Source organism: Agelaius tricolor, unplaced genomic scaffold (assembly GCF_023055355.1).
Source record: "Agelaius tricolor isolate 1412-34295 unplaced genomic scaffold, bAgeTri1.0.p SCAF_58, whole genome shotgun sequence".
NCBI lineage: Eukaryota > Metazoa > Chordata > Aves > Passeriformes > Icteridae > Agelaius > Agelaius tricolor.
Genome location: NW_027269318.1, coordinates 1,539,804 through 1,554,727, shown reverse-complemented (window position 1 = coordinate 1,554,727; position 14,924 = coordinate 1,539,804). Strand labels below are relative to the sequence as shown.

Sequence of the window (14,924 nt, the reverse complement as noted above, 5' to 3'; positions counted from 1 at the left end):
TCCCCAGCCCCTCTCCAGCTCTCCTGGAGCCAAACTGAGATCAGTAGCTTCCAGGAATGATCTCTCCAGTCCCAGGCACCTCCAACAGGGATTTGGAGAGGTCACAAGATCAGTGTTTGGCAGGAGGTGAAACTGGGACCAGAACAGCTCTGGGAAGGGGAGAGATGGACCAAGAGCAGCAGTTCTGCAGCTCAGTCCCAGCTGGAGAAGAGCAGGAGCCATCAGGGATGCTTCTGCACAGAAAGGAAAAACCAGCTCACATTGGGTGTCCATGGAGAGGAAAATGAGCAGAAGGGACTTATATTCTAATGCTGTTTGTTCAGAAACCAGAACCTGTGCAAACATTTCAATTGTTGGTCTGTGTGAAATGCAGAGTCTCACCCTGAACATTCATGTTCACCATTCCTCAAACAGCACAACTCAACTTCTGGAAGCCACTGATCCCAAAAGAAAAAAAAAAACAAAACAAACAACAACAAAAAAACAATAACAAGGGAAAAAACCCCAAACACAGCCCTCATTTCAATCCCCTGTCTTTAACCCCCGTCTTCACTCAGAATCCATCTGCAATATTGCTCTGATATGAAATCCTAAGGAAAACAGCTTTTCACATAAGCAGGGCCAGAGTTTATGATGAAGAGTTTAATTACTCCCTCAGACACAGACCACCCAAAGCTCTAATATTGTCTGGCTTTTTAAGGCAGTGGGAAGAGAAATCCCTGCTGAACCTGAATTGTATCTGAAGTGTTAGCCTCCTAATTACAATACATTATTCCCTGCAATGGGAAGCTGAAGCTCTTCCAGAACATTATTACTGCCATAATGAAAAGTGCCATCAGCCAGGCCCCTGCTCCCTCCAACTCCTCATCTCCAGAAAAATGGAGCAGCAGCTCATCCTGGAGCAAGTGGCCTTCCATAAAACACAGATTAAACCTCATGTCTCCTCACACAGATACAGGTTTGCCCACCTTGGCTGAGGATATCTGTGAGTCTGATGAACTGAGAGCCACTCTGGGCTCTGCACTTCACCAAAATACTGAACCCTCAGCTTTGCTGCAATTTGGGATTTTAATGGACAGGGAATTGTCTGCCATGTGGGATTTCAGAGCCTGGTTTGAAAGGTAAGAACTGAAACACCCTCCGTCTCCTGGGTTCTGCAGGAGGGAGTGCACAGGACATCACCCACCAGCTCACTCTGGGGGATGCAGCTGGGGAAAAAGTCTGAAGTTAAAGAGTCAAAGATCAGAGTGGAAAAGTTAATAGAACACACAACACCTCACTCTATCCATGGAAATCCACCAGGGATAAACACCCAAGCCTTGCTCTTAGTTTTATAAAGCAGGTGCAATGTGATACTGAATCCAAGAGCGATTACAAAAACCCAAATTAAAACTTGAATCCAGAGAAATTTGTAAAGAGAAAACAGATTTGAGAAAGATACTCTAGAAGCAATGAAAGCAGTGTGGTTCCTGCAAAAGGAAAGGCAAGACGGCGTGCAATTACTAATTACAGGGTAAAGAAAAGCTGATTCAACACAGCTCATTAGAGACCACACACAAACAGGACCTAAGGGGACACACCAACGTGCTGCTAGCAAAACACAGGAACGTTAAGGTGTCTGAAAGCTGCAGTGCCAGGCGTGAACATCCCTCTGTGTCTGCCCCAGGCAGAGCCCTGGGGCAGCAGGAGAGGCCATCAGGGGGTTTGTGCCCCCCAGCACCACCCAGATCCCCCAGCCTTGCCAAGAAGTCACACACACACTTTGGGGCTACTCCTTAGGGATGCTCAGCCAGCTCATAATCACCAAGGAGCTGCTTAATTAACGCTGTTCATTAACTCCCCCAGGGGCTCAGGCAGGAGAAATGCAGGCAGCACTGGTGCTCCTGTGAGGTGTCAGGGATCAGAGGGCGAGCCCCCAGCTCTGGGAGCCAGGAGCACTCCAGGCCAGCTCTGCTGTCCCTGGCAGGCAGGCTCAGGCTGCTGGCACAGCACCAACCTTGGCTTTGGTGGCAGCAGAGGCCAGGGCAGCAGCTGCAGCTGTGGCCACGTTTCCTTCTGAGATCTCGTGCTCCACTTTCTTCTTCCCAGCCTCAGCTTCTTTGTCCTTGCTGCCATCAACGTTCTCCTTGTTCTCCTCTGCCTCCTTTTCCTCTGCAAGACACCCAGCCCAGGCTGTTACACGTGTTCCCAGGATGCACCACACTCATTAGCCAGGCACTAATTAACTCATCCCCAGTCCCAGCACTGCTCCCCATCCAAATGCTGACAGGGGAACCCCAGTTTGAGAGGATCTGATCCAACAAATGGGGCAACTTTAAATGATTTTCATTTCCATCCTCTCAGGTCAGCACCTGCAGCTCCCCTCCTCATTTCCACATCAACTCCATCAAATCCAAGCAACTCCTACATGGTGCTAAAATCCTGAATCTTGGATTGCAGGAAAAAAGCAATATATCCATTCCCATCCCTGAAGTGTCCCAGGCCAGGCTGGGCAGGGCTGGGAGCAGCCTGGCACAGTGGAAGGCGTCCCTGCCATGGCAGGGGTGGCACTGGATGATCCTTACAGTCCCTTCCAACCCAAACCATTCCATGATTTTATGAGGCACAGGGGAAATGGCAAAAAGAATAAGGTTTTATGTAGATGTTGTTACTCCTCAGCCTGCCAAAATCCAGGCTCTGCATCACTTCCCTGGGAAGCTGAGCTGAAATATTAACTTCCAATAGGAGAAATGAGCAGAGAATCCCAGAATGGTTGAGTTGGAAGGAGCCTTAAAGCCCATCCAGTGCCACCCCTGCCATGGGCAGGGACACCTCCCACTGTCCCAGGCTGCTCCAACCTTTAACACCTCCAGCAGTTCCACTTCCTTGCATCCAAAGTGATCAAATGTTGTGGAATCTGGGCAAACCCCCTCCTTTCTATGACCCACAGGCACTTGGGGGCTGCAGCTCCTCCTGCATGCCCAGGGCTGGGGAGCTCAGGGAGGGATTTGGTGCCCGAGCTCTGCAGGGAGGGTCAGTGGAGCCTCTGTGAGCACAGAGCAGCCCAGGGGAACACTCCCAGCTCCTCTGGGGAGGAGCTGAGCAGGGGCAGCTCTCCTCACCTGTCTTGGGCTCTGCAGCCCCTTCGCTCTCGGGCTCCTTGTCCACGTTCCGCTCGCTCTCCCCTTCTGGAACCTTCTCCCCTTCCTCAGGCTCGCTCTCGGCTTTGCTCTCCACCTGAGGGGAGGGTGGGACAGGGGCAGGGAGAGGAGATACTGTTAACTCTGCATGGCACTGGGGGACAGGGGCAGGGAGAGGAGATACTCACTGTTAACTCTGTATGGCACTGGGGGACAGGGGCAGGGAGACAAGGTACTCACTGTTAACTCTGTATGGCACTGGGGGACAGGGGCAGGGAGACAAGGTACTCACTGTTAACTCTGTATGCCACTGGGGGACAGGGGCAGGAGAGGAGACACTCACTGTTAACTCTGTATGCCACTGGGGGACAGGGGCAGGAGAGGAGACACTCACTGTTAACTCTGTATGGCACTGGGGGACAGGGGCAGGGAGAGGAGACACTCACTGTTAACTCTGTATGGCACTGGGGGACAGGGGCAGGGAGAGGAGACACTCACTGTTAACTCTGTATGCCACTGGGGGACAGGGGCAGGGAGACAAGGTACTCACTGTTAACTCTGGCTATGGCTTCCAATGAATTCCTTACCACAGTGGAAAGGTTACATTTTAAAGGGTGGCTGCTGCCTGAGCCAAATTTGACAGACCAACCCAAAATGTGAATAAATGTAAATGTAAACTGGACCAAGTCCAGTGACCCAGGCCAAGCTGGGTTACTCTGTGGGCATAAAAACTCCTGAACTGGGATGTCTGGGAATATGCAGATTTCCAAGCCCTGAGTGAGTCTTCCCCACTTATCTCTTCCCCAATGTCCCTGTTGATCAGGGTGGCAGAACTGCCTGAGAACAGAGTGGGAAATAACCCCAAGGCTGATCAGCCCCAGGTTAGTCTGAACTCCTCATCTGCTGGAGGAGGCAACAAGAAATATCTCCTGTTGCTGCAGACTCCAGAAAAAACCATCACCATTTATTTGTCAGGAATGTAGCAGGAATTAAATAATAAATAAGCAAAAATTTAAAAATTTAATTTACATATAGAATTAAAATAATTATTTTATTAGAATACATATTAAACATAATTTTATTAATACACAAGCAAATAAAATAGTAATAATTTAAATTTAGAGTAATTTAGCAGTAACTAAACTGGTATCCTGGAATTCCTGGTTTAATCCCAGCTCATGTCTGAAACACCCACTGCAGTTTGAGGTGCCTGTCTGTGGACACAGCTTATGAAAAAGCCACAAGCGTGTTCTTGGGGTCATGATCAACAGGTAGAAGGATAATGATAATTAGTGATCTTTAAGGGCAGGGTGGATCACCCCCAGTATCACAAACACACCCATGCCCAAGGGCCAGGCCACAATTCCTGTGGGGAGGATTCTCCTAGAGCAGCTCAGCTGGAGGCCCCTCAGCCAGAAATGGCAGTGAAATAACTGAGAGTGTCCTGAGAGCCCTGGGGCAGGTATGTGCCCAGAGCCCTGGCCCAGGAGCTGCCCAGAGCCCCCAGGTGAGGGTGCCTGCCTGGTGCAGCTGCAATCCCAGCTCCCACAGCATCCCCTGTTCCCAATCCTTCCAGAACCCCCCCTGCTGCCTCACTGCTGTCACTCCACGCTCCAGCGCTGAGCTGGAGCTCAGTGGAGGCTGGGATCTGTCCCTGTGGGGACACACACTGTCACAGCTGTCACCTGTGTGTGTCACAGGCACCATAAAACTCCTGGATTCAGGATTGAAGTGCCAGGAGCCTCCTGCCAGCAGCCCCAAACTCACCTTCTCTGCTGGCTGCCCCTCTGCCTCTGTTTCCATCTTCTCTTCCTCAGCTCCATCTGAGAAACAAACAGGGAGGGGTTTAGGGTTTTAGGATTGTCCCCACAGTCCCTGTCAATTTTGGGCTAACTAAAACCTGCTGTTCGCCACCAGTGGCTTCAGCAAAGGGCCAGCACTGAACTGCCACAGCCCAGGCTGCTCCAGCCCTGCCCTGGGGCACTGCCATCCCCCCAGCCCTAAACCAGAGCAGACAGGGCCCAGCTGGTGTTCAAGTGAGACCAACATGAGGACAGAAGAAGGAATAAGAAAGGTGATGATTAAGGAGCCTCTGTCCCAGGTGCTGGATGGGTGCACCTTGTGGCAGGAGTGCTGGGAGTGCATCCCCGTGCACCATGTGGCAATTCATTTATTGCTTTATAAACCACTGATTTAAAATGTTCCTGTAATGACAGCTCGTTCTGGAGATCAGGGGATAACAACCAGCCATGGAAACACCATGGAGGTGCCTGCACAATGTTCTAGAATCTAGAATAGTTTGTGGGATTGGTTAGAAGGTAAAGAAATCCTAATTCCTCCACAGCTCTGCAAGGAGAAACAAGAGGAAGCTCGTGGTCCTGGCCAAGGATTTCACAATTTATATAGAGGCATTAAAGGAGCTTATTTAGATCCTGGACTGGGGTGATGCAGAACTGCTGGTGACAAGCCCTGATCCATCTCTAAGCTTCTGAAGACATCAGCTGGTGCTGGGGGTTCATTTTCAGTAATCCTCATTTTCCTGCTAATTCCTGTGTGCTACACTGAGAAAAACAAGGTACAAAGTGTTCTTCTTGAACAGCAACAGCTCTGTAGAGAAATTTTTACACAAGTCCCTTCCATATATAAGAAAAACCAACTAAAATGCCTGACTGAAGGGTAATAGTTTTCCTCTTGGCCTATTTTAAGATGATAAACCCCCTTATCTGAACTATCTGCCACCATAATTCAATTTAGGGAGACTGGGGACATTCTCCCTCACAGGTTTTATCTCAGAGTTAGGATTTAGTGACCCAATAATGTCACAAGGAAAATCTCGATTAGATTTTGTCAGACAGCTCTTTCAAGCCTAGAAGCAGAGTTCCAGACTGGGCTGGAAAGTGTCATTCCTCCAGGAAAGGGAAGGGTTCACAAAGAAAGCTGGATTCAATCCTTTAAGACAAAAAAGGGGAGACAAAGTGCAGAACACTCTGAGTGTGCCTAGGTTGGTGGAACTCAAACCAAAAAAATACTGCATAGAAATATCTAAATTTACATTTTTGGGTGGGGAGGATCATTGAGGTCATCCCATTGCCACCCTACCATGGCAGGGACACGTTCCACTGTCCTGGGCTGCTCCCAGCCCTGTCCAGCCTGGCCTTGGACACTCCAGGGATCCAGGGGTAGCCACAGCTGCTCTGGCCAGGAGACCCCTCCATGGACCATGGGAGCTGCTGAGGGGCTGCTGCTGCTGCTGTGGAGAAATTCACAGGATGCCAGGATCCCTGAGGCTGGAAAAGCCCTCCCAGCCCAGAAGTGAGTGCCACAGACTGAGTGCCACCTCCAGTCATTCCTGGGACACCTGCAGGGCTGGGCACTCCAAACCTCCCTGGGCAGCCCCTGCCAAGGCCTGAGCACCCTTCCCATGGGGAAATTCCTCCTGGTGTCCCTCCCCTGGCCCAGCCTGAGGCTGTTTCCTCCTGTCCCTGTTCCTGGGAGCAGGGCCTGACCCCCCTGGCTGTCCCCTCCTGTCAGGTAGGAGCTCCAAACAAACAGGACATCCCAGAAAGACAAACTGCTTCCCAGCCACTCTTCAGAGATGATTTTCTCAAGGAAAAGCACACAGAGCATCTTCAAGTGCCCTCAGATCCTCCTGGGTGTCAGGACACACTGATGGACACCACCCAAACCCAGGTCCTCCTTCCCATGTCCAGGGACACCTGGAAGGAAGGGACCTGTGACACCAAGATTATTCCAACATCCTGATTTAACTCACTCCTCTGGCCCTGGCTGCAGCAGCACATGTGAGGTTAAAATGAGGCTGACAGCTTCACACAGGTTGTGGTCAATGGGTTTTGAAAAGTGTTTTCCTGAATCAGCTGCAGAGCCCTAAGAGGCAGTGACAGCACGGTGGCTGCAGCTCCCAGTGCCACCAGGTGCCAGGGGTGGGACACCACGGGACAAGGCACAACAGCTCCAGTTATCCATTGGCAGTCTGGGGGAAATGAGTTTGCCTGGGTGGAAGCAGGTTTTGGCTCTAAATCCCAGGCTGTCAAAGGATCCCAGGGTCATTAAGGTTGGAAAAGACCTTCAGGACCATGGAGTCCAAGCTGTGCCTGATCCCCACCTTGTCCCCAGCCCAGAGCACTGAGTGCCACCTCTGGGACTCCACCACCTCCCTGGGCAGCCCCTTCTGATATTTAACACCCTCTCCATGAAGAATTCCTCAAAACAGTAGAGTCTGGTAAAACTTAATCCCAAATTCCAAAATGAAAGGATGACACAAAGCCCAAAACATGCCTGACCTGCACAGCCATGACAGAATTGCCTCTGGCCCTGGCACAGACACAACCACAACTGCACTGATTTTCTGTTGTGATCTAATGAGCTTATTGAAAATACACCCCAGAGGAAGTATCAGCCTGGAACAAAGGGGGAAGGCTTGACTTTAAGGAGAGAGCTCCTGAAATCCCTTTCCCCTGCACCAAAGATGCTCCTGAACTCTCTTCAGGAGAGTTCATAGTGCACCTTGCAGGATGTGGGAATCAGGGATCACAGAATCCCAGATTCATTAAAGCTGGAATTCACCCCTGAGACCATGGACTCCACCCTGTGTCAATGCCCACCTTGTCCCCAGCCTGGAGCACTGAGTGCCACCCCCAGGCCTTCCTGGGACACCTCCAGGGATGGGCACTCCAAACTTCCCTGGGCAGTCCCTGCCAATATTTAATAACCTTTCCATGAAGGAATTCTTGCTGATGTCCACCCTGAGCCTCCCCTGGCACATCCTGAGGCTGCCCCCTCTCCTCTTGTCCCTGTTCCCTGAATGAAAGGACATTTCTTAGGTCAGGAAGAAGCAGATGGTTGTGACCCACCCCAGGACAGCTCTAAAGAGGGAAAATCCACTGGGAGATGAGGAATCATCACCTCTCCAAGCCCCTCTTTCCACCTGAATTAGCAGGTGTATTGTTTCTATGGAATTTTCTGTTTTTCACATTATCTCCAAAAACACTGAGCCCTTTTTTCTAACACATGAAGAACCCAGAGCTGAGTTCTGCCCAAACCAGTGACTCCACAGAGAACTCAAATGGACTTTAGGTCAACAAGCAAACCTGTGAAACATCTCCCAGCTAAGAACTCCCTGTGTTACCAAAGAGATGCAGGAGCAGCAGCTCCGGAACCTCTGCTGCAGTGAGAGGAGCAAACACAGCTCTGCAAACAGCAGTGGAGTCACCTGCCTGAGCTCCAGCTCAGCAAACAGCTCAAGATGCCCTCCAGACAGCCCAGGCTCCTCTGCTCTCACTGAGGCAACACACAGCCTGTCACAGCCAGGCTGGGACATGAATATTTAATTGAGAGGAAATCCACGATAGCTGAGGAAACATCCCAGCCCTGGGTATGATAATGATGCTGTTATCTAAACCATCATTGACATTTCCCACCATAAATCAGGGCTGCACTGCCTCACACAGCCTGGGGGCTCAGCAACAGGGGGCTCCAGGGGAAGCCAGGGGAGCTGGGAATGCTGTGGGGGAGCTGGAAAAGCCACAGCAGCTCCTGGGAGAGCCACAGAATTCAGCAGAACTCAGATGGGCCCAGCCCCTGGGACACACTCAAAGCTATATTATATTATTATAATATTATTATAATATTATCATGATATTATTATTGTTATATTCCAGGCACTCTGGAATCCACTGGTTTAGGAATGCTTCCATCACCTCAGAGTTTTCACCCTGGACAGCAGCAGAGGAATCTCCCTGCCAAACATGACTCAGATAACTGGGTATATGTGCCCTCCTTGTGTGTGGTTTTCTAGAGTGTGTGTGTGTTTGGGAATGAATCAAACCCATGCCCAAAATGGTGAATTGAACCCTCCCCTGGCACTGTTGGCAGGTGATGGGATGCAGGAAATCAAGCACAGTCCCTCACTCAGTGGCACAGAGCAGCTCCAGCTGAGGCCCCAGGATGGTGTCAGGGGAAACCCCTGTGGGAGTAAGGCCTGAAATGCCCAGGTAGCTCCAGCACAGCCCCTGCACAGGCTGCCTTGAGAAATCAGTGTCATTAACCATGGAAAGACATCAACAAAGACCTCCTAGAAATTATCAATCACCACAGGTGTGCTGGATATTCCCCTTCTCTGGAGCTGAATCCCAGCCCAAAGAGGGGATCCTCCTTTGCTCCTTTGCCCAAAGTGCTGAATCCTCCCTTGCTCCCCTCGGCCACTGGCACAGCTGCAGAGCAGCTCCAGTCATTCCTTCCACAGCCTGCACTGGGGCAGAGCTCAGAAAGCTCTGGGTATTTCTTGTGGGGGGCTGTTTTAAAACCTTGGAGCAGATTGCCCAGAGCAGCTGGGGCTGCCCCTGGATCCCTGGCAGTGCCCTGGCCAGGCTGGACAGGGCTGGGAGCAGCCTGGGACAGGGGAAGGTGTCCCTGCCATGGCAGGGCTGGCACTGAGTGGGTTTTAGGGACCTTCCAACCCAAACCTTTCTGTGACCCTATGAAAGCAGGAGACAGAGCCCACCACACTCACCACAGCATCTGAACCACTCCAGTCTCCTCCTAACTCCACTGCAGCCTCACTTTATCAACTTAAAAGGAATTATCACCAGCTCTTAGAAAACCTAACAATGAAGACTTAGAAGAGGAGATTCTTGGGTATTAACTTAAGCTCCTCCAATCTGTTCCAGTCATTTTCCCTTTTCACATCCCATATTGACTATATATAATTCACTGATATTAAATAGTGTTAAAATTATTATGGAGCTCTGATATAATTTTACTTTTGAAATATATCAGCTAATGAACTTTAATTCTAGTATGGAACCTTAGGCAGATAGTTGCATTGCAACCATGGTTGCATTTAAATATAAAACCAGCATTCTGTGATTCCATTACAGAATGGATGGAGGGACAGGACCCAGGCAATGGCTTTGAAGAGAAAGAGGGCAGAGTTAGACTGGATATTGGGAAGGAGCTGTTCCCTGGGAGGGTGGGGAGGGACTGGAACAGATTTCCCAGAGCAGCTGTGGCTGCCCCTGGATCCCTGGCAGTGCCCAAGGCCAGGCTGGACAGGGCTCACCTGGGACAGTGGGAGGTGTCCCTGCCCATGGCAGGGGTAGCATGGATGATCCCTGAGGTCCCTTCCAGCCCAACATCCTTTGATTCCATGCTAGTCTAACAGCCAGTGGGCTTTCATTCCCATCTGGAAGCCCCAGCAGGTGTTTCCATCCCTGCCCAGCTCTGGGGTACAATCCCCCAGTGCCCAAGCACAGCCCCAGCCCATGGCACACCCTCTGCCACGGACACTGGGGGTCCCTGTGCCCAGCTCTGGGGGGTGGGAGGCACCACAGATTGCTGAGTGACCCAGTTCACTCGGGCTGAGCAGCTCCCCCAGGGAGAACCATCTGCTCCTGCCCTAATTTATTCCATTAGTCACAGCCCGGCACAAATCGCATTAACGCCGCTGGGGCCAGGCCCAGCTCCCCTCACTGCTCACCCAGAGCTGCTGGGGTGGGACTGCCCTGAGAGCCCCAGAGCCACTGACAGGCACCTCACACCCCCCTGCCAGCCTGGGCCCACAGGAAGGGCCAGCCTGCAGCCTGGAAACGGGGAAAAGTCCAAGAGCAAATGTGTCACAGGGGGGACATGTTGAGGACAGGAGGGAACGGCCTCAGGATGGGCCAGGGGAGGCTCAGGGTGCCCATCAGCAGGAATTCCTTTGTGGAAAGAGTTATTAAAATTGGAAGGGGCTGCCCAGGGAGATTTGGAGTCCCAATCCCTGGAGGTGTCCCAGGAAGGCCTGGAGGTGGCACTGAGTGCTCTGGGCTGGGGACAAGGTGGGGACCAGGCACAGCTGGGACTCTGTGACCTTGGAGGGCTTTTCCAACTGAAATGATCCTTAACAACCCACAGTGACATCTGTACTGGGAGAATATGGTTAAGGGGAACAAAGACTGGAAGAAAAATTTAACTTAAGCTGACCTTATTTTAAAACAACTATGAAATTAAACTCAGCTCCAGATGGAGTAACATGGAGATTTGGTTTATAGATGACTTGTAAATAAACCCAAAGCTTGTCCTTCCAGTAGAGCTTCAATGCCTGCTGTCAGCTCTGAGGAGCAGGCAGCAGCAGATGTTCCAGATGTTTCTCTTCCCCTTCCAGCACACAATGCCCACCATCCCAAAGCACCGAGCTGCCTCACGGCAAGTCTGTCCCACTGAGTGCACAACTGAGATGTGTGACAGAAGGGCTGAGTGGTTTGTTTGCTTCTTTTCTAATTAAAAACTATCTTGGTGATTTAAATGGCATTTTGCAATCTAATTTACTGGGTAGTTTTGCAATGGACATTAGGAGCTATAAATAGCAGCCCTCTGTGGGCAGCAGTTGATAAGTGAAGAGCAGCGAGCACAGCCCCTCGTGATGCCATCCCACAATCTGGCACCTTGCTCGTGTCCCTGGACAGGGTGACAGCAGGGCAGCAGCACATCCCAAAGCCAGCCTCCAGTCAAGCTCCATCACACCCTGCTCAGCTTCACCCAGAGCCAGACATGCCTTTTCATGTCCAGGCACTGAAATCAGTTGTGATAAGCTGAACAAAGCAGGAGCCAACAGGGCTGAGAGAAAGGAGCAGTGACAAGATTGTGGATCTGTAACCAAATGAGGAGAGCAAAGCCTGAGAAAGCCCTGGGGATGGAGTAAACAGTGTCTGCTCCTCCTGCTGGGGAGAGCCACCACGGCCAACAGAGAGGGGCAACACAGCTTCACTTCCCAGGGAGCTGCTTTGACACTCCAGAGCAATCAGGAACCAATCTGCACCAGGCAGGGTTTCAGAGAAGAGACTTAGCAGCAGAGTATTTGCTGAACACCACAGAAATTAAACCAGAGCTTGTTAACACACACAGGTAAAGCCCAGCAGAATTCCAGCCCAACCAGAGCCAGGGCTGGATTATCATGTGCCAGTCCAGCACTCCATCAGAAATGTCTCTGCTGCTGCCCCCACAGTGAGCAACACACTCAGAGTACCAGATCCACCCTAAAACCCACTGCCCAAACCCCCCTGTTTGCTTTAACACCACAAAGGCAGAAACAAAACTGTAGCTAAATGCACAGTATCATAAGGAGACAACAGATTTGCAGATTTGTATTACTAATACAAATTAATTGCATTACTTTAGCATAATTAATACTAAATGTAGTCACCTGAGATTGAAGGTCTTGCACAACTTTCTTGCAAAAACTTAATGACTATCATTTTGTCTTGAATTCTCCAAAACCCAACCAATGGAACATCCTGCTCTGGTATTTTTGCTCAGCCCACTCTGTGCATCCCAAGCCACAGCATTTCCACACAGTGAGAGCAGGAGAACAAACTCCTAGAACTCAAGGTAGCCCTAAAATCCTTAGTTCAGTGTCTGAGTCAATCCTGCTGTGAGCAGAATGAGCCATCCCCTTCTCCCTCCCCACAACTTCCATCTCCACCTGGAGGAGGAGAATTTGGAGGAGAATTTGGGGTTTCTCAGGACTCAGGGACAATGCCCCCAGGGGATGCAGCACTCACCCATCTTCTCAGGCTCCTCAGGGCCCGTGCCAGCGATGCAGCTGCTCTCCAGGCCGTAGGTGGGATCCACCTTCCCAGAGGCTCGAGCTGCTTCCTGCACCTTCTTCACGTGGGCCTCCACCAGCTCCAGGGGCACCTCCTCTCTGACCCGGGAGAACTCCTCTGGGGGACACCACACACAAAATGAGACATTCTGCGGCTTTTGCAGCAAATTAAGTCACATTTTCTCTGACTGGTGTGCAGGTAAGCTCTGGGACAAAGGGAATTCTCAAATATCTGAGTTCCTTCCTGTCATAAGAGGTGGTTGATTCTGTCTTTCAGGTGTGGTAGAAAAGAGTGTTTTCCCAATTACATAAAATTGTGTTTTATGTGGAAAAACAAGGCAAAAATTGAAAGGAACTATTTTATCAAGTGGACATATCCAGTGTCCACTCAAGACTTGAACCTTCGAGTAAAAGATGTCCCTGCTCATGAGGTGGAACAGGAGGTCCCTTTAAGGCCCCTTCCAACTCAGTCCAGTCTGGCAATTCTAGGATCTCTGGCAAATAATTTCACACAGGTAAAACAGCAAAACTTCAAGATCCACACTGAATTTCCCCAGAGCTGCTCTGGTGACAGTGCTCAGAGGAACACCAACCACCAGCTGCAAACACATGAGGAGCAGTGAGGGCAGAAGGCAACACCAGCCATTCCTGGGCTCTCAGTGGCCTTCTGGAGCCACTCCAACTTCACACAGAGTGCTTGGGCTGGGAGGGTCTGGATGCCACCCAGGCCAGCCCCCTGCCAGGGCAGGGTCCCCTGGGCTGTGTCCAGGTGGCTCTGGGATGTCTCCAGAGAGGAGACTCCAGCCCCCCTGGGCAGCTGTTCCAGGGCTCTGCCCCTGCATGGACAGAGGCTGCTCCTGCTGCTGGGCTGGAGCTGTTGTGCTTTGCTTTGTGCCACTGCTCCTGGTGCTGTCACTGAGCAGAGTCTGGCACCTTCTCCTGGCACACAGATTGGGAGATTTGTGGGCATTGATGGGATCCCCTGTGAGCTTTCCCCTCTCCAGGCTGAGCAGGCCCAGCTCCTGCAGTCCCTGCTCATCAGAGATGCCCCAGAGCCCTGAACATCTCTGTGGCCCCTGCTGGAGCCTCTCCAGCAGCTCCTTGGCCTGAGGAGCCCAGAACTGGACAGGACACCCCAGCTGTGCCTCACCAGGGCACCCTGACTACAAACGGGATTTCAGGGAAGCAGAAGACAAACCTGGGGGGAGCAGAGCTTCTCCTACAGAACCTGTACCCCCAACTTCTGTGTTTTACTGCTCACTGAGGACTCTGCACCCCCATGGCTGGAGGGGCAGGCACACACAGGGTGGGGGGTGTGAGGCAAGAGGGACAATGCAGGTGGTGAGGGATGTGGGGCAAGCAGCGAGGGATGCGGGGCAAGGGATGTGAGGCGAGGGACGTGGGGCATGAGGCGAGGGCCATGAGGCGAGGGATGTGACAAAGGGGCAAGGGACGTGGGGCAAGGGATGTGAGGCAAGGGACGTGGGGCATGAGGCGAGGGCCATGAGGCGAGGGACGTGACGCAAAGGGGCGAGGGACATGGGGCGAGGGACGTGGGGCGAGGGACGTGGGGCGAGGGATGTGAGACAAAGAGGCTCGGGGCAAAGGGGGCAGTGCCGTACCAAGGGCGGCCTTGGCGGCGGCTGAGGCCACGCGTGGATCCACCACGGAGGCCAGGAAGGCCACAGTGCTCATGACGGGGTTGCCCGACTGGCTGAAGGGCACGGGCTGGTAGGCCAGGGGGCCCAGCGAGGCGTCCGAGTTCTCCAGGTAGGGATCCTCGATGGGCAGGCGCAGGAAGTGCAGGATGCACTCGTCCTGCGTGCGGCTGCCCACGTGCTCCGACACCTTGTTCCAGTCGTCCTTGTACATCTCCAGGGCCTGCAAAAGGCAAAAGCGGCGGCTACTCGGGGAAAGCAACACTGCTGTGGGCAGAAGGATTATCCATACTGGTTATTGTGTGATGGAGCAGTAAATGGGGATCAGACAACTACTAAAAATGGTTTTTTTTCTGGCATCAAAATTATCTGCGTAAGAAATATGAGAATTTTCCTGGGGTATCAGTGACATTGAAGCCACAGGGATCATCACAGGAGTGGATGCTGTTACTGTATCAGAAAGAATTGTCAGAGGACTTGGGATTTACTAATACTTGCACAGTAGGTGTTTTTCCATTTTGCTTCCAGAGAGAACTAAACCTGCCT

At 51.6% G+C, this 14,924-nt stretch overlaps 1 protein-coding gene across 1 annotated transcript in view; it reads right to left on the bottom strand.

Moving 5' to 3' along the window:
* Window positions 1–14,924, bottom strand: part of SMARCC1 (SWI/SNF related BAF chromatin remodeling complex subunit C1) — a 68,361-nt gene that overhangs the window by 17,429 nt on the left and 36,008 nt on the right. Inside the window, exons 20-24 of the mRNA XM_071456409.1 lie at window positions 14,343–14,601; window positions 12,677–12,838; window positions 4,887–4,942; window positions 3,102–3,216; window positions 1,997–2,151 (exon numbers count right to left, since the gene is read on the bottom strand). Of these exons, the coding sequence (XP_071312510.1) occupies window positions 1,997–2,151; window positions 3,102–3,216; window positions 4,887–4,942; window positions 12,677–12,838; window positions 14,343–14,601 (747 nt within the window). The remainder of the gene's footprint in view (window positions 1–1,996; window positions 2,152–3,101; window positions 3,217–4,886; window positions 4,943–12,676; window positions 12,839–14,342; window positions 14,602–14,924) is intronic.